The 17,854-nt window shown below is 36.1% G+C and overlaps 4 protein-coding genes across 4 annotated transcripts; 2 read left to right on the forward strand and 2 right to left on the reverse strand.

Annotated features, from left to right (window-relative positions):
• The first annotated feature begins 4,292 nt into the window (after positions 1–4,292).
• Positions 4,293–6,527, forward strand: LOC125063633. The gene is made up of 5 exons (XM_047670168.1): positions 4,293–4,787; positions 4,877–5,050; positions 5,361–5,445; positions 5,900–5,980; positions 6,057–6,527. The coding sequence occupies exons 1-5, from the start codon at positions 4,587–4,589 to the stop codon at positions 6,296–6,298; spliced, it is 783 nt and encodes a 260-aa protein (XP_047526124.1). The 5' UTR covers positions 4,293–4,586; the 3' UTR covers positions 6,299–6,527.
• On the reverse strand, positions 6,485–7,845 carry LOC125063634 (U3 small nucleolar ribonucleoprotein protein IMP3). Its single transcript, XM_047670169.1, has 4 exons — positions 7,468–7,845; positions 7,166–7,377; positions 6,799–6,974; positions 6,485–6,565 (listed from the first exon to the last, which is right to left on the reverse strand). Exons 1-4 carry the CDS (start codon positions 7,602–7,604, stop codon positions 6,542–6,544), a joined length of 549 nt encoding a protein of 182 aa, XP_047526125.1. The 5' UTR covers positions 7,605–7,845; the 3' UTR covers positions 6,485–6,541.
• Positions 7,846–12,942: 5,097 nt separating this feature from the next.
• On the forward strand, positions 12,943–14,824 carry LOC125063428. The gene is made up of 2 exons (XM_047669856.1): positions 12,943–13,728; positions 14,071–14,824. The coding sequence occupies exons 1-2, from the start codon at positions 13,198–13,200 to the stop codon at positions 14,212–14,214; spliced, it is 675 nt and encodes a 224-aa protein (XP_047525812.1). The 5' UTR covers positions 12,943–13,197; the 3' UTR covers positions 14,215–14,824.
• Positions 14,823–16,690, reverse strand: LOC125063427 (RNA-binding protein 45). Its single transcript, XM_047669855.1, has 2 exons — positions 16,588–16,690; positions 14,823–16,394 (listed from the first exon to the last, which is right to left on the reverse strand). Exon 2 carries the CDS (start codon positions 16,345–16,347, stop codon positions 14,935–14,937), a length of 1,413 nt encoding a protein of 470 aa, XP_047525811.1. The 5' UTR covers positions 16,348–16,394; positions 16,588–16,690; the 3' UTR covers positions 14,823–14,934.
• Positions 16,691–17,854: the final 1,164 nt, after the last annotated feature.

Here is a 17,854-nt window from a genome sequence, read left to right on the forward strand (position 1 = left end):
CCAACATTTTTATAGATACAATAGTTGGCTTTGATTTTTTGATACCTCGTAACATTTGGAATTGGCTGTATGGTGACATATTGCTATGCAATTTATAACAGGCATTTGGTCATTTAACCAAAGTAGTAATTAATCTAATTAGACACTTTTGGCATCAGATTTTAATACACATACATCCATTTATGGGCCTTGATGTCTGCCACAGGTCGCGATTTTTAGCGACCCTCCTCCAGCATGTAAACATCCCATCATTATTTATACCTACTTGTCGCAACCTCCCTTCTTTGACGTATTTTTGCATCTGACTTTTCGGTTGTGGAATCCACAGGGCTATAAGTCCTGGCTCCGACATTGGTTAAGATTCCAATAAAGAAACCCCTTATATTGGTCCGTGCTACGTAAAAGCCTGCAAAGGAATTCGCTAAGTAGCTTTGACGATTAACACGACACCTACACTTACAGACACACAAAAAATTATTTTTATCCAAAATGTTTTGCAAAATGCACATATATTTTTTAATTCCATATAGATTTAACTAACTAAATTTATATAAGCTATTAATATCGTCGTGTCGTACCATCGTCTAAAAGACCAAATCTCTTTAACTCAGAACTAAAACTAAAGGACAACGTCAAGTACCTAGGTGTGATTCTAGACAGCAAACTGCTTTGGAACAAACACCTTGAACATAAACTAAACAAGGCCACGATTGCCTTTTATCAATGTAAAAAGATGCTAGGCGTCAAATGGGGCTTATCGCCTAAGATTACGCTATGGCTCTACACTGCCGTAATCAGGCCAATGCTGGCTTATGGAGCCCTAGTCTGGTGGCCGAGGACGGAACTCCAAACAGTAATAACTAAACTTGGGCGCTTCCAAAGGCTTGCCTTGTCCGCTGCCAGTGGCTGCATGAAAACAACGCCAACTTCAGCATTGGAGCTAGCCCTCCGAGTTGCACCCCTAGACATACACATACAGCAGGAGGCAGCATTGGCGGCCATCAGGCTTATGGCACTGGATTTATGGGGTAAAAATCATTACAGCACACACACAGCGATCCTAAACAGGGCAATAGAATACCAACCGCTAAAAGCTGCGCCATGCGATAGGATTGTTAATCAACACATAGGTACTTAACAAGAAATACCATGTACAAATGAGAGAAGAGGGATGTGATCAATCGACCGCGAACGAGCTACGCATATACACTGATGGCTGAAAGACAGGGAGTGGCTCCGGTGCTGGCATATTCTCTCAAGATCTCAACATCAAAACACACCTACCTCTAGTCATACACAGTTCGATTTTTCAATGCAAGTCTGTTGCCCTAACCGAAGCAGCCAGAGGCGTAAAGCGGTTGGGAGTTAATAATTTTTGTATTAAACTCGTATCCGACAGCGCGTCTGTGCTGATGGCGTTAGAGGGTAACACGACAAACAGCAAACTGGTGCTGGAGTGCCACAATGCACTGGAGGCATTAGCCCTGACGAACAGGGTCACCCTACAATGGATTAAGGGACACAGTGGATCTCTCGGCAATGATGCAGCCGATGAGCTTGCGAGGAGAGGCTCGGAAATGTTGCCGGCTGGCCCGTATCCGCTCCTACCCTTGCCCTTCTCGCAAGTGCGAACATGGATTCGCCAGAGATCTGAGGAACTCCAGCACCAACGTTGGTCATCAAGTGTGGACTGCAGGCAATCCAAAATGGTTCTGCCAGTGGCTAACACAAGAATGACTAAACAACTTTTAAATCTAACCAGAAATAACCTCAAAATAATGATAGGGTCAATCACGGGCCATTGCCTCCTTAATAAACACCTTTATGTCCTAGGCGCGACAGACAGCCCCATGTGCAGAGGCTGTTTCAACGCAGAAGAAACAGTCACCCACGTAGTCCTGGAATGCGAGGCTGTGGCTAAACAGCCTACAGAAATCCTCGGAACAGTGAGGTCGCTCCGTGAAGCCTGCGAAGTGCCCAGGAAGCTTCTGTGCTTCTGGAAGGAGTTAGGCTGGCTTAGTTAGCCAGGGCTCACGTACAACGGACCTAGTGAGAGTCTAAGTGCGGAAAACGAGTCCACAAACCATACCATACCATACCATCGTCTAAAACTATCCATCTGATTACAAGACTCTATAGAAGCAATTCGCAAATCCGAATTATTTGAAATCTCGACCATCCAGATAGGTTTACAACTAACACAAAGAAAATTTCACGTAGAATTGATAACTTCCTCCTGCGGTTGTTCTATTTAAGCACAATCTTTTATGATTAAAGTTAATAAATTCATAAACACCGGGTTTGTAGTGATTTATTATATCGATGTAGTTGGGTAAGTGGGGGAAGGTGAAAACCGGGGTAAGACTACAATTCAATTCTATAACACCAATTTTAACGTATTTTTTTAGTATATTTTGTTGAGTGCTGGTATAATTGTTAAACCCGCCATTTTCTAACGTCCCAAAGCCACAGTCGAGGTTAGCTGCTCAGAGTGCGTGGAGTGCGTGAATTTGAAAAATTTCTTCGTCGTGATTTTTTCGTAACATTTCCAAGTGATTTAATCTTACCCCATGTAATGTAACTTTAATTACAAGGTGGGATTGTTTCATTAGATTACCTATTTACTTATAGTTTTTTATTCTTAGTTACGTAATGACATCAAAGTACGGCAATTTTTAGAAAATATCTCATTTTCCATCTTGACCAAAAAAAAATAATTACAGGATAAATAAAACCAATACAAAAGTTCTATCTTACCCCGTTCCCAAGTGTATATATAATTATAAATCTCAGATATTATTCACAAACTTTACCTGGTAACATAAAAAATAAATTGGCAGCGATGCAATCGACACAAAAGTGGTTTTGTAATATGTTCTAAAAAAACATATAACACTACGAGAGAATTATAAAAGGACGGCAACGCACTCGCGAGTCCTCTGACATTGAGTGTCCATGGGCGGCGGTATTACATAACATCAAATAAGCCTCCTGCCCATTTGCCCGCTGTACTATATTAAAAAAAATCCAAAAGTAAGTAAAGTAAGAGAAAAAAGAATTAAAAGAAAAGAGTTTATAAATATTCATAAAGACAAATATATTAACAAATAAGAATATAAGCATATAAAATGAACATTCAGGCACAATAAATTCGGCTAACGAAATGGAAGTTGTGATTATTCAAAGGGATGACTCTGAGAAGGAGGAATACGAGGAGCTAGAGAATATGCATCATATCATGTGCATTTAAATCATTCAAAAAAAAGATGAACGGTTTGTTGTGCAGTTTGCAACAAGAAAAAAGTGAAACATTCTCTTAGAACAATTTTGTCATTTGAAAACGAAATGCCAGTGGTAAAATTTACCAGAGAGGTAAAACAATTAAGATTGAAGACGTTTACCCCTTTTAACATATTTGATTGTGGAAGATATCAGCGAAATAAAACACAAATAAGATATTTTTTGAAACTCCACCTACAATTTCTCATCGTGGCCAAATCAACTTTACAATATTCAGTATTTTATACAATATTCAGTAAGGCACACACAGGGTATGGATTACACGATTAATTCAGTATTTTGGAACGGCTTTTTGATATATTTTTACTTTTTCTTTCGTCGTTTTACCATTTGATCTACTTTTGAAGGTACTGTGTATAATTATCGATTCAAATAAGGCTCAACTATTTGATATGGTATTTTTCTTCATCGCTAGTTCTATTCTTCGTATAAAAATCGTAATTGAGTTTAGATAAAGACTGTGAATAACATTTTAACTTCAGGGTTCGGGTTTAGTGTTACTCATGTTATCCTTTTCAACAACATCATCCGCACCACATAAATCGATATAATTCTTAAATTACAGAAATAGAGGAAAGTACTTTTCAGGAACTAAATTTGAGAATCTGTGATAGATCATATTTGTTCTTGGACTTCTAATTCCGATTTTTTAACAACGGACCCGATAAGCCAAGATTGCAGAAAATGATGAACAGGACGCGCGCCGGTAACGGCGTAATATATCGAAAGTATGCTTTGGGACAAACGAAAGGATTCAAGTGATTAATAAGAGGAACGTAGCCAACATTGATACCTCGGCAGGCATGATTGTTTTAATATTATATCTGATTTTTCTGTTCGCGCCACAATAATTACCAAGTGCCAGTATTGCGCCACTACATACTACTGCCCTATGTAGAGAATAGTGATAACCTGTGGCACAGCATATCGGGCTATAGTATATACTGTAGACGTACTTTACGTGGACTGTGATATGTCAATTGCCAAAGCATTCGCCAAAATAAATTGAAACGTCAACTTGGTTGTTTTGTTTACTCCAAAGAACGAAACACTCTGAATAAATAATATTAAATAAAAGAGGTGCTGACTGATGACTAATTGAAAAAATAGTATTTTGTAATAAAATTCAAATATTTTGTCGTGATTAAACTTAATTTATAACAAAGAGGATTCTAAGTGAACTTTACTATACGAAAATAACAAGACAATTAAGACAAGGAGGTTGTAGAAGACAAATATGATCATATAACGCAGTATTTTCAGCTTGTTTTTAATATATTAAAAATATGACTCGGAATCCTCGCCATGTATCGTATGAACAAATTAAAGCTGTAGTTGAATTTATGGGACGGCACGTAGATTTAGCAAGCGGTTCCCTACGCACGCTCCAAGATCGACACTTGAATAGAAAACTCTGGAATGAGCTTTCGAATATCGTAAATAATATGCAAAGTGGTACTAAGAAGACAGCAGATGGTTGGAGAAAGGTATTAGATTAATAATTATACTTATATTAACTTGCTAATCTCTCAATATTAACTTTAATTTATAATATTGGAAATATATTCTGTTGCAGTACTGGAATGATTTCAAAAATAAACTTAAAAGAAAGGTGATTTTAATAAATCGTAAATATTCAAGCTATAGACCTAATTTAAAGCCACTCAATAAGCTGGAGAGACAAATATTGGAAATATTAGGACCAGACTTTGCCAAAGCAGGGTATCATTCAGGAAAACATAGGGCCATAGTAAGTACATATTTAAAATGAAATCAAAGTATATGTCCTCATGAAATGCACTATATAGTTCACATACCAGAAACCTTAAAATCCCTTTCTAGTAGATAAAATAGTATTAAAATGACATTTTAAGAATGAGCTTCAGATATAAATTAATGCCCTCATTCATACTAATCAGTCTTATTACATGGATTTAACAAGTCTTGTGTTATATATTGTTCTACAAATTATGTTTGTTATGAAAAGAGATGGAACAGTGGTTTGATTAAATTGGTGCAATTAGCACATCATAACACATACATAACTAATATTGTTATAGAATCACCGTCTACCAAAAGTCAAGTTGGAAGAACACAATTTTGATATGGGTGGCAATGTTAATGAATCTAGTGACAAATTAAGTGGTATGCAGATAATGTCTTGTTTATTAATGCTTATACAAATTTAACTGAACAACAAAAAATATTTTTTTATAGATAAGCAACATAGGATGTAATATTTTTAGTTTTATATCTCTACTATATAATATTCTTAGATATATTTATTAGAAAAACGCATTTCTCCATGACCCTTTTTCTTAAAAGGCAAGCTAGTATCTTGGCGCCTGTTTGTCCAACCAAAATTTTTTTTTGATGAATTTCATATTATGTATATATAATTTGATTAATAGTTTAGACTTTAGACCTACAAGTATAATGACTAAATTCTGGCTTGGTGTATGAGAATTACACAGCTGTAAATTCTTAAAATGAAATATTGTATGTTGGAACTAAGTTATGTATTTATCAAGAGAACTATAGCTGAAGCAAATCACATGTAAAATTTTATAATGTTAATTACCAGTTGTCCCTTATTTAGATAGTGAAAAAAATGAAAGCGAGGCAGGTGAGAGTGATGATGAAGTATCTGAGACTGACAACAACAGGATGCAACTACAAAGTAGGTATATGAAGTATAAGGTTTAAAAGCAATTTAATTGAAACTGTAATTGTTTATATTGATTTGTATTTTATAGATATATATCCAAAGTGGTTAATAGAAATAGAAAAAAAGAGGACAGACATTGAGTTAAGAAGAGCAAAAGCTGAAGAAAAACAGGCTGACATTGCAGCTCAAAATGCAGAAACAGCTAGAAACCAAGTGGAAGCCTTAAGAAAGCTTACTGATGCTGTATCAACACAAGCAGAAGCCATGTTAAGAATAGCTTCTGTATTAGAAAGTAAAATTCACCCTATTGAGGATGCTCTTGCTTTGTGAATATATTTTGGATCTAGATTAAGTTCAGAGTGCATCTGCCATACATTTTTTACAAGCATGTGCTTAATTTTTTTACATACAATTTCTCAATCTTGTCTATGACTGAAGTCTCAAATAGGTAGTTAAGATCTGTGATACTTTTTATGCTACTCTGTTGTGTAGACATAAGTTAAATTATAGAATTGATTTAAGAAAAAATATTTTATTTAAAGAAATTTTGTCAAATTAATGGTCTTGTGTATGCTACACCATTTCAAAATCATCTCGCTGAAACAAAAAACAAAATTTTAAGTTGAAACGAAAACTTCAAGTATGCAATATATGCTACATAGCCTCTACCTAGTAATAATAAAGTTTTAAGTATAAATCTTTTGTACCATCTAAATTTTTTGATTAGTAGGGTTTTGTTGCCTTAATACAAAAAGGTCAATATTTCACTACTAACTAAATGGCACAAAAGGTATATTATTTTAACAGTTCACAGAGAAGTAAAAACATACCATTTCATTATATTCCATAACATGTTTCTTGATAGCAGACCCATCTACCCATGTGACAAAGTCTTCTAATGATCGATTGACAAGAAATGCAGGATCCTTTACTACTTCTGGTCCGACTCTAACATGTCCTTGTTCTATGTATTTTGTGGCATCCTTAATAGACTGTGACATTTTACCTGTTAAAAAAAAGGTCATAAGGTATCTTATACAAATTATATTATTTTCCTTGCATGAGCAGCCAAAAACTATAAATGAGAAGTTTATTATAAATCTTTTAAAACGAAAACACTGTAGCTATTAACAAAAAAGGCAAATTGTATGTATTTATATACATGACAACAGAATTAAACATAGCAAATATACTTACTTCTAACCATAACAACAGGTAATCTTCTTCTACAAAAAGAACTAGCTGATACATTAAGTGCAAGTGCTAAATCCCATCGAGTTGGTATTAAACCCATTTGATATAGTTTTTCTAATAATTGAGCACTGGACTCTGTTCGAAATTCCATATTTGCATCAACATCTTTTATTTTATTTGCCAGATCCCTTATTTCTCTTGACAATTTGTTGTACCTGAAAAAAGAAAGGAATATAAAGTCAAGGAATAGTCAATAGAAATTTAATTTATAGAGAAAAACAAATGTTTTTTGAAGGCACACTTACTTAGTATAATCCTCCCTCTTTTGGATGTGATATTTTTTCATTACCTTGACTTCATTAAGATTGTTATCTATTTTCCATGATATAAAATCTACCTTTTTTAAAAGTTTTTGTTCATGGAATTTTAATTTACGCACCATCTTCAACAAAACAGTCAATGTTCTTGGTTATCCTGAACTTTTACTTTTAGACTTAATTGTAAAAATGTCCCTTGACATTCGTTACGTAAATGTTTCTTGACTATACGGTTACCACAATAAATGTTACTATGATAACTTTAATTTTTTCGTAACTTACATATGGATTTTAATTAAAATTTAAGACAACTAGCTACAGCCTACATGTGTTACTGTTGATGACTGATGTGCTCACTGCTGTCTGTCTGCTGTCAGCTTTCGTATCAGCCAATACCTACAATGGCACTATCTGCGAAAATGAGAAAGCGCTCTACAAAAGAAGCAATCAGTTATATCCAGATCAATATTACCTGATTGAACATGAATTGAAATTTTTTTAAACAAAATTTGGTGAAAACTTACCTTATTATGTCCCAAATATACTGTAATTTATTTGATTAAAAATATTTATTTTTTCACCTTATTTTGAATTATCGAAAAAACACCCTAATTTTCAATCGAAAATTCTGACGTCAAAATTTCAGCTTTTTTCAAAAAGTTGATGTGCTTTCAGTGCGTTGAAATCTCTACTTTCCTATGGTAAAAAAATATATATATATATTACCATAGTAAATCTTCTCGGAAAATGCAAAAAATCGTATGCAGTAACGCCCAGACCCGTCATCCCCTTCCCTACTTCTCTATGAAAAATGTGTGAATACAAAAGTTGTAGATCTTTTTATGACCTATAACTTTGCTATATAGTTTTCTTCGATAGGACTTTTAGTTTTGCCGGAAATCGAGATAAACCGTTTTTTTCCCTAAAACTATCCCCCCCTACCCCTTCCCGACCTCAGATCGACCGTAATTTATTTTTCCTTTCATTTTGATCATATTTCCCTGCTTTTCTAATGGGTTTCATCCTACTGTAATTTTTTTTGGTTTAAAAAATTATCGGCACTGGTCTATTACAAAAGTTCGGTATTTGAATTAACGTAAATAGTTCTTGCTGAAAAGAGAGCTACTGCAAAAAAACTAATTGTGCTATATAATCATCAATTACGAAGAAACTCCAGTTGACGCTTTTTTGTTGTGATATCAACATTATTAATTTAATTATTGTAGTTTAATAAAATTGTTACATCTGTACTGTACTATTTGTGGAGGGATTTTGTGATTTTTTTCTGGCCTTAATATAGGCTCCTTGACCAGTGTAACCTAAGTGGCTGACTGCCGAGTCGATAACTTGTAAATAAGCTAATACGTTGGATAGCAACAGCAGCGTATGCCTAGTAACTTATCCTACTGATTCTTAGGAATTATTGAGTCGCAGGTCTGGGTCAGGACTTCGTGGCGGAGTCAGCAGAATCGTTGTTGTAAATTGTAGTGTAGTAATTCAATCCACGTTAAAACCAAATTCTTCTTTATTCCTTCCTCGTGATGAAAAAAATATTAAAATGTTGCGTTCTTTAATGCCTAATTGTACGCCTGATAATGTAAAATATAAGTAATCAAATAGACATTTCATTTAAAAAAACTTTTTCTGCACCAATTTTTTTATATTTGCAATTTTAGAATTGAGCAAGGTATCCTACCTGAAACTTGGAAAATAGCTAATATCACACGCATCAATAAAACAGTCAATAAAATGGAAATATCATATAACCGTCCCATTTATCTTCTTCCAACCTGTCTATAAGTTCCAAGTTAGAAAAGCAAATGTTTATTGGCGTTTAACACGATCTAGCCAAAGCCTTCACCATGGTTTCTAGGTCATTACTACTCCAAAAATCAGAAAAACTTTTCTAAATTCGTGGAAACATCCTCAGTTGTTTATTAGACTAATCCAATAGAAGCAACAAATTTGAATTTATGGGTAATGAAGCCAATTACCTTTCTCGTCGTTCTCGAATACTAAAACTTTAAATTTATTGAAACGCTAGTTTCAATAAATTTCTTCCGAAGAGTAGAGTTCTTCCGAATCACATACTACAACGATGTATACAGTACATATAATAGTAGGGGAGCCCACGATGCTAAATGGGGATTTACTCGAGCGCATAGAGACCTATTGAGTTGCGAAGCTTAGATAATAAAAATGTTATATAATGTATACCTTTTCATCGGTGGGGGGAGCGGCTATACTCTATATATATGGACATACTCGAGTACGTCAGATATTGATAGCATCCATGTCCTACGCATTTTAATAACGTACTTACGTATGTTAATCTGATTGCTTGCATGTTGGGGACGGTCGTACCTACGTAAGGTATGAAAATGAAAAAATATATATATAAACTAGCAGACCGGCCAAGCGTTGCTGTGGCTAAGGTTCTAGTTATATAACATAGTAGTAACCTATTCAAGGGAAACGGTAGGAGAACACCAGTCATGGGGACCACCATGGTTTTTTGGTGGTAGTGCCATTAAACTGTAGCTTGCAGTGCCATTAAAATGAATTGAGTGTCCTTAACGCGTTATACCTACTTAAAATATCCTATATGAACCCTTTCGCTACCCGACATTAAAATTGTTCACTGTGACACAACTTGTAAGTGTTGTATATCTTGTTATTTATACTTCATGTACCTAATAATACCGTATAATCATAAGTATGTCAAATTCAAGGGAAAATCCTAGTGTTGGGGCTAGAACACTTCCTCATTTATATTGTGCATCTTTCTTTATTTTATGTAATAAAGTTTTTCTTTTCTTTCAGGATCTTTGCTCTTTGACCTAGTAGAACTAGAATGCAGGATACTCCAGAAAAACAGGGCACTTAGGTAGAATATAATGAGTTATATCGGAATCGGTAGCCAAAACGTTCTCCTATAAAATTAACAAATAAAAATATACGGGAAAGATGCATACCTACATACATGTTAGCGAAAATTAGGTATAGGAACGTTAACTGAATTTCTGCGACATGTATGACCTTCTAGAAAGACATATCGTGCATTTTGTTATAGACTGCATCATATTTGCAGACTCCGGGTGTTATCTGGATCAATAAATACATTTAAAAGTATTTTGGGAGGTATTATAGTAGGAGTTTCATAATGCACAGTCACTTATTTCTTTAATCGCGCGCTTTACATTTTCACAGTACTTGATCACTCTATTCGCACTTTGATGATTTGACCTCTTTACTGTTTATCTCTCGGAATCGCACTCAAAACTTTTCGAATTTCGCGTTTTGGGCCGCTTATATTATATCCCTGGGAATAACGATATTTAAGAACTTTCATGACAGGAATAGTATTGAGCAGCTGGTGTTTTAGCCTTGTCGCACAATTCTAGAATATACGTAATCTCTATCTCTTTTGCACTTTCGCTCCGTCCTTATCGTTCGTACCGGCGTACCGGCGTTCTAGAAAGTACAGTCTGGCTTCGAGAAGATCCGATCAAGGTATAATCCCGAAGTGCTGGAAAACCGCTTCGATACATCCGATCCCTAAAAAAGGCGATCGCTCTGATCCGTCCAACTATCGCCCAATAGCCATAACCTCCTTGTTCTCCAAAATAATGGAATCCATTGTTAACTGCCAGCTCTTGAGGTATCTAGAGGGCCACCAGCTGATTAGCGATTATCAGTACGGCTTTCGTCGTGGTCGTTCGGCTGGTGACCTTCTTGTATACCTTACACATAGATGGGCAGAGGCAATTGAGTCCAAGGGGGAGGCGCTGGCGGTTAGTTTGGACATAGCGAAAGCCTTCGATCGGGTGTGGCACAGAGCACTGCTCTCGAAGCTTCCAGCCTATGGGCTACCCGAGAAATTATGCGATTGGATCTCCAGCTTTCTGGCCGATCGGAGCATCAACGTCGTCATCGACGGAGCATGCTCCGACCTTAAACCCGTGAACGCGGGGGTCCCACAAGGCTGTGTTCTATCCCCGACCCTGTTTCTTCTGCATATCAACGATATGTTGCAACTTAGCAACATTCATTGCTATGCGGATGACAGCACTGGGAATACTTTTTACACTGGCCGGGCAGGTATTTCTCGGGCAGTTGTCGATGAGTACCGGAACAAACTTGTGTCTGAAGTCGAAACTCTTCTACGTGGAGTCTCAGACTGGGGCAGACTAAACCTAGTCCAATTTAACCCCAAGAAGACACAAGTTTGCGCGTTTTCCGCTAAAAAAACACCCTTTGTCGCTACTCCTCTTTTCGAAAACACTCTTCTTAAAGCCACAGCCAGCATTGGAATACTTGGCGTTGACATATCGAACGACGTTCAGTTTCGCGGTCACTTGGAGGGAAAGGCTAAATTAGCCTCCAAAAAGCTTGGTGTGCTCAGCAAGGCGAGACGGTACTTCACTCCGGGCCACCGCATGCAACTATATAAAGCGCAAATTCGGCCCCACATGGAGTACTGCTCTCACCTCTGGGCGGGGGCTCCCCAGTACCAGCTCCTTCCACTTGACCGTATTCAACGCAGAGCGGTTCGAATCGTCGATGACCAATCCCTTTCCGAGCGGCTTGATCCTTTGGCGTTGCGTAGAGATGTGGGGTCTCTCTGCATTTTCTACCGCAATTACCATGGAGAGTGTTCAGAGGAGTTGTTCGGATTAATACCTGCAGCTGAGTTTCGTCATCGGACGTCGAGGCAGAGTACGAAATTCCACCCGTATCACCTCGACGTCCGCCGTTCCACAACTGAGCGTTTTTCAAGGCAGTTTTTGCCGCGCACCACCACTTTGTGGAACCAGCTGCCCAGTGAGGTATTTCCGAACCAATTCGACTTAGGGTCCTTCAAGAAAAGAGCGTACCGATTCCTGAAAGGCCGGCAACGCACTCGCGAGCCCTCTGGCTTTGAGAGTGTCCATGGGCGGCGGTATCACTTAACATCAGGTGAGCCTCCTGCCCGTTTGCGATCCGATCAAAAAAAAATCCGATCATCCCTGTCTTTCGTGTATTATACCGGCCTTATCTCACGCCTAGAAAGTTCACTTAAGAACGTTACTTCATCAAAAGGGTATCCTTTAAACTGTACCACTTGGCTACACTTGCTTCGAAAAATTTCATGTCGTGCGATAAAATTTCGATTCAGGTGATGAGCCCCATCCCTGGATGACAGCAGATTAAATTTTTAATGTGCATTCTTAGCCTAGGGTAGGATTTAGAAACCATACTTATCGCTAAGTTTAACTCCAGATCATCAAAAATGTATTAGAATCTTACATACGGGAGTCATGGTTCGTGCTTATGTTTCTGAAAATCAAATCTCTCTCTAAGCCTTGATTAGTCTACAGCATGAATACGAATTTAATATGGGGTATAGCTACTGTCTAGAGTCTAGACCAATAAAATCCGTAGTGTAGACAGATCAAATAAATGAATCAATAAAAACCATAGAGAAAGTAATATGTAGGGACTAGGGTAATAAAAACCACAAATATAACTGATGTCGCGAAAAATTGTAAGAGCATTCTCGGATCAAAAAGCATTTTAACTTTCAGTAAAGGTGATAGGTGGTTGAAGTGTATAAAAATAATAGTTTTTATCTAGGAAATTTGTGTGTTAATATATATTAACTGATCATCATAAAAGGCACGCAAGTTCGCCAACAACATTTGTATAGAGCGGTCCAAGCTCAAACATATTAAAATAATGAATCCTAACGATAGACCGAATCCTGAATCATTTGCGCAATATCTGCAGTCCATGGTTAAACTGGATTCTTTGGAAAAAATGACAGCTGATTTAGACAGGGAATTAGCGGATTCACAAAACATAATGAGAGAAATCAAAACACTTTTCGATAGCATTCCAAACACTCAGCATCAGTATCAATTTAAAAGGTCGCAGCACGAAGAACTTGCTAGATTTGTTGAAGCTGGTGCTCCCAAACTACTTATGCCAGATATGGTACAAACAAACATAGTGGACATTGATAATATTGTAGCTTCTATGAAAACCTATGCTGAAGAACTCAGAAAAAGTTTAAATGAAAAAGAATGCCATACTAATTTCAAATCAGTAACCATAGAAAAATTGGACTTAACTCCGTATGCTGTTAGTCTTGATAAATTGAGCAAGAGTCTTGCTAATGTGAAAATTTCCACTGATGCAAGTGGAAGAAGCGCAGAATTGGAAGGAAAACTAAGTCAACTGTGCGAGGATGTCACTTTGTTTACACAGGTAAAATATAGCAAGCATTGTTTCATTTGACAAATTGATTTTGTTGTTAAAATTTATATATTTTTACCTGTATTTGTTACTAAATTGGCTGCTTATAGCTCAAAGCAGTTAAAGTTTAGTGCATCTTAATGAAATTAAAAAAATGAATGTGTAATTTTAAACATAGTATCTTCTTTAGTTTTATCAGTAATACAAAAATTATATACACACTGATTTATTATGAAGCTGTTTAAAGTAAATTTTTTGCATTTGAATTATTTTAAAGTTTTATACAACAGCTCAAATGAAGCCCATTAGAATAAAATAAAATATAGATAAAAAATTGCTGCTTATTCATTTCAGATGGTAAAGGTAAATGGCAGATTAGGAGAAATCATTCAAAATTGTACCAATCCATCCAACAATCCCGTGGCTCCATATGACAACCTTATTAATAAATTACTCGCCGACATAAATGAAGTTACATACTTGCTAAAAAATAACTAGATATATGTCACCTCGTTTAATTCTTATTTTTATCTGAACAAGGCATCTAGTGATATATTATAGGATAATTTTGTTGGGAGTTTGTCTGTTTTTAGTATTGTCAATGTACATATTTTGTTCATTAATCTGTGGAGTAGATGGTTTCATTACCTTAATTGTGTGAGAATTTTTTTTTGCCAACTGTTATGAATGATTGTAGAAGACTAGTGTTTAATAAATTATAAATTAATTATTTCTATTTACTGCAATATAAATTTTTAATTTCCATTTTCATTACTGCCAAATGAATGATAATCTAGATTAATTCAATTCTAAATATATGAATAATTATTTATAAGATATACCATCTAATTAAGCTTCCGCTGAAATGTCTTTCATGTACTCATGTACCTTCATTTTTTTTGTACCATTTTATGTAACTGTATCATAAAACCTGAAAATCTGTATCCAAGATAAAATGTACTATACTGAAACAATCAAGGTTTTTGGTAATTTTAAAGCTAGCTCTTGGCAACTGTATTGTACTTTCTGTAGAGCTTAAGTCAAATTTATTTCTGCCTGCTAGTAATAGTCAAATTGTAATCTCATTGTAATAAAAGTATTAAAAGTATTGTGATTTCGAATTTATTATATCTCAAGAGTCTACATTCAATAAGCTAGTCAAGTCAAGTTACTGAGTGTAGATAATACAAAATGTTAGTTTCAAGTTTTAATGTGTTGTCACGATGCTAACTCCTCTTTAACAGTATTATCTTCACAGTGTGGCTTCTCATCAGCTTCAATAACTTTTAGCTTCATTCCACATATTAGTGCTCCATTTAAAACATTCATGGCTTCCTGTGCCGAATCGTGTGAAGCATATTTTACAAAGCCAAATGTCTTATTTGGAAAAGTAGAGACACCAATAAGGTCACCAAATCGACAAAATGCATCATGCAGCACTGGCACAGGGGGTGGTTCAGGTTTACAAATGATAAACAATCTTTTTGCAACTTTTAAAGTATTTGATTTAGGTTTGAGAGGAGGTAATGGTATATTACAATAATTTGGATTTTCTTTAGTCTCTATTTGACCACTAGCTGCAGCTTTAATTAAAGAGGAAGCTTTTTCAATAGCATTTGCCAAATTTATAAGGTCTACCCCTGAATCAACAGAACTTTTAAAATTATTTACTATGTCTGTAAGGTCAGTTGCTACTTGTGCCAAGGGATTTGCATCTGGTTTCGCAGAAATTATTTCTCCTGATGGAAATTCAAACTTGTTTAGTTTTTGTACAGCATAAGCAGCATATTTAGATTCTTCATAAGTTACATTAGCAGTACATACACCATTGTAAATATCTAAAGAGTATTGACATTTCTGCAATCCAGGTATAATGTTACACAGTTGATAAATATATTTTTCAGATATTATTGGGACACATTTTACACAGATGGTTCTGTACTCTTTACCAGCCATACTTGTAAAGGCATTAAATTTGTTCATCTCAAAAGTAGGCTGTTGGTTAAAAGTGTCTGAATTGTTTCTTGCTCTTTTCTGAGAGTGAGGTAAAAAACTTTCATCATCAAGTACACTCCTGTCACGCTTTAAATCTTTAGGTGCAGCAAAAATTGCTTTATAAGTTTTGTCACATCTTTCAAATGCTATTGCTGCATCATAAAATTCACCATATTTAACATATGCAAACCCTTTACTGGTATTAGTCTTCCTATCCTTTAATATGTATACTGATTGTACTTGTCCAAATTTAGAAAACTTGTCAATAATGTCAGTTTCAGTATATTCTTTAGGTATTTTTATAAAAAGTCGTGTGAATTTGTCTCCATACTGATCAGAGAGTTGAGACTCATTTTTGTTTGCTGCAACCATAACTTTCATAGGTTTTCCATTGATGCTCTTTAGATGCAAGGCTTTAATTGCTAAAGCAGCGGAAGATGTTTTTTTATACTTAATGTAGGCATACCCTTTATTCTCCCCAGTAGTACGGTCCCGTGGAACATGCAAGTCGTCTATAGTACCATACTCTTCAAATAGTTTTCTTAAGTCTTCTTCTTTAGTTCGCCTACTGCATACAACAAAAAGTCGAGCGTAATTTGGTTGGTCTTCTTTCCGGTCATCGCTGTTGTGGGTCATATCATTTATATTTTATTTAAGTCGTCGTGTCAATTTTCAGAGTTCGTGTATAAGATTTTAAATACTATTACATAAAGTCAGCTCAATATTATAGTCATATGTACAAGTATCTATATGTTTTGGACATAAAGCATCAGCCACGTTTTTGCAATATTATTTAAATAAATAAAATAAAGAAGAGCATACAATAAAATAAAAACAAAACAATTATTACTGATAAACGATAGTAAATTGCCTAACCTATCATAAATCACAAACAACAAATTGCAGGAAATCTACCAAGACTGACGACTGACAATGTCAATTCAAATTTCAAGACATGTAATCTATAGACAAGGAATACTACATTCTCAAAAATCGCACCTTTTCTAAAATTCGTGTCAAGCGATTATAACTCCGAAGATCCTTCCTGTACCCTATTATTATTTGTATCATTTGAAAGCTAATGAAATCCCTCATTTGAAAACGGTAGGAAATTGGTAACCACCCCCATAAAAAAAGAAAATTCTGGGAAAATGTGAAACAATGAGTATTCTGATCAAAATTACAAAGAAAATGAACAATACAAAAATTAAAAATAAACAATAACAATAATAAAAAATTAGTCTTAAAACCTAGTGTTGCCTCCTCTAGCCCTCCGATAAAAATGCCGCCCTAGAACATGCAGGATCCTCCTCCATACCCGACGGCTTCCACGGTGCAGGCTGGTGTGAAACGCTCCCCTGGTCGCCTGTAGACTCTCTTACGCAAGTCATTGGTGTACAGGCACACTCGGGTTTCGTCGGAGAACAGGACATTCCTCCACTGGTTGAATGTCCACGGCACGTGCGTTTCCTAAAATCGCTTAATGTTCGTCCAGTGGATGGCAGTCAATTGGGGGCCTGTAGCAGCTTTCCGGGGCAGCAAATTCTTCTTCTGATAGTGGAGACGCCGTCTGCTGTCCTTCGAGTAGCTTGAAGCCGCTGCTGCAGCTCCACAGCGTTGGAGAAGCGGTTCCGCAAAGACGTCGACACAATGTAGCGATCATCTCTGACGGTAGTGCAGCGATGTCTCCCGGATCCATGTCTCCTGATGTAACCTCTAGTCTCTTGGAACCGTTGGTATACCTGTTGCACTCGAAATCGGCTGATTTTCAGTTGCCGAGCAACTTCAACCTGCCATAGTCCGGTTTGCAGTAGGGCCACCACTTGAGCTGCTTCTTTGCCATGGTATCCATTTTCACTGGGATTTTTCTTGTCGAAGCTCTTCAGGTGTGACCTCTGTGACGTCTGAATAGCGAATAACCCATAATTGACTTTTACCCCCTCGTTTTATACGCGTCCAGGGTGGTACAATTAGTGAGCCTCCAAATGCGTACATCGCCACTTTTTAATCAAAGTGCTGACGATTTGTGGTTTTTGATTTTCCGTAAACAAATGATTATTTTTTTGAAAGCTTATTAATTGACCTTTTAAATGATAGGGTACAGGAAGGATCTTAGAAGTTATAATAGCTTGACACGAATTTT

This window comes from Pieris napi, chromosome 3, assembly GCF_905475465.1.
Source record: "Pieris napi chromosome 3, ilPieNapi1.2, whole genome shotgun sequence".
NCBI lineage: Eukaryota > Metazoa > Arthropoda > Insecta > Lepidoptera > Pieridae > Pieris > Pieris napi.

What these genes read in the sequence shown, in the direction of transcription:
- LOC125063633 (XM_047670168.1), top strand. Translation starts at nt 4,587, where the DNA reads ATGACTCGGAATCCTCGCCATGTATCGTATGAACAAATTAAAGCTGTA. An exon ending in CAGGAAAACATAGGGCCATA is followed by an intron (nt 5,051 to 5,360) that starts GTAAGTACATAT and finishes ATATTGTTATAG; the next exon opens with AATCACCGTCTACCAAAAGT. An exon ending in CAACAGGATGCAACTACAAA is followed by an intron (nt 5,981 to 6,056) that starts GTAGGTATATGA and finishes TGTATTTTATAG; the next exon opens with ATATATATCCAAAGTGGTTA.
- LOC125063634 (XM_047670169.1), bottom strand. Translation starts at nt 7,604, where the DNA reads ATGGTGCGTAAATTAAAATTCCATGAACAAAAACTTTTAAAAAAGGTA. An exon ending in AAGAGGGAGGATTATACTAA is followed by an intron (nt 7,378 to 7,467) that starts GTAAGTGTGCCT and finishes TTCTTTTTTCAG; the next exon opens with GTACAACAAATTGTCAAGAG. An exon ending in ACCTGTTGTTATGGTTAGAA is followed by an intron (nt 6,975 to 7,165) that starts GTAAGTATATTT and finishes TTTTTTTAACAG; the next exon opens with GTAAAATGTCACAGTCTATT.
- LOC125063428 (XM_047669856.1), top strand. Translation starts at nt 13,198, where the DNA reads ATGAATCCTAACGATAGACCGAATCCTGAATCATTTGCGCAATATCTG. An exon ending in ATGTCACTTTGTTTACACAG is followed by an intron (nt 13,729 to 14,070) that starts GTAAAATATAGC and finishes TATTCATTTCAG; the next exon opens with ATGGTAAAGGTAAATGGCAG.
- LOC125063427 (XM_047669855.1), bottom strand. Translation starts at nt 16,347, where the DNA reads ATGACCCACAACAGCGATGACCGGAAAGAAGACCAACCAAATTACGCT.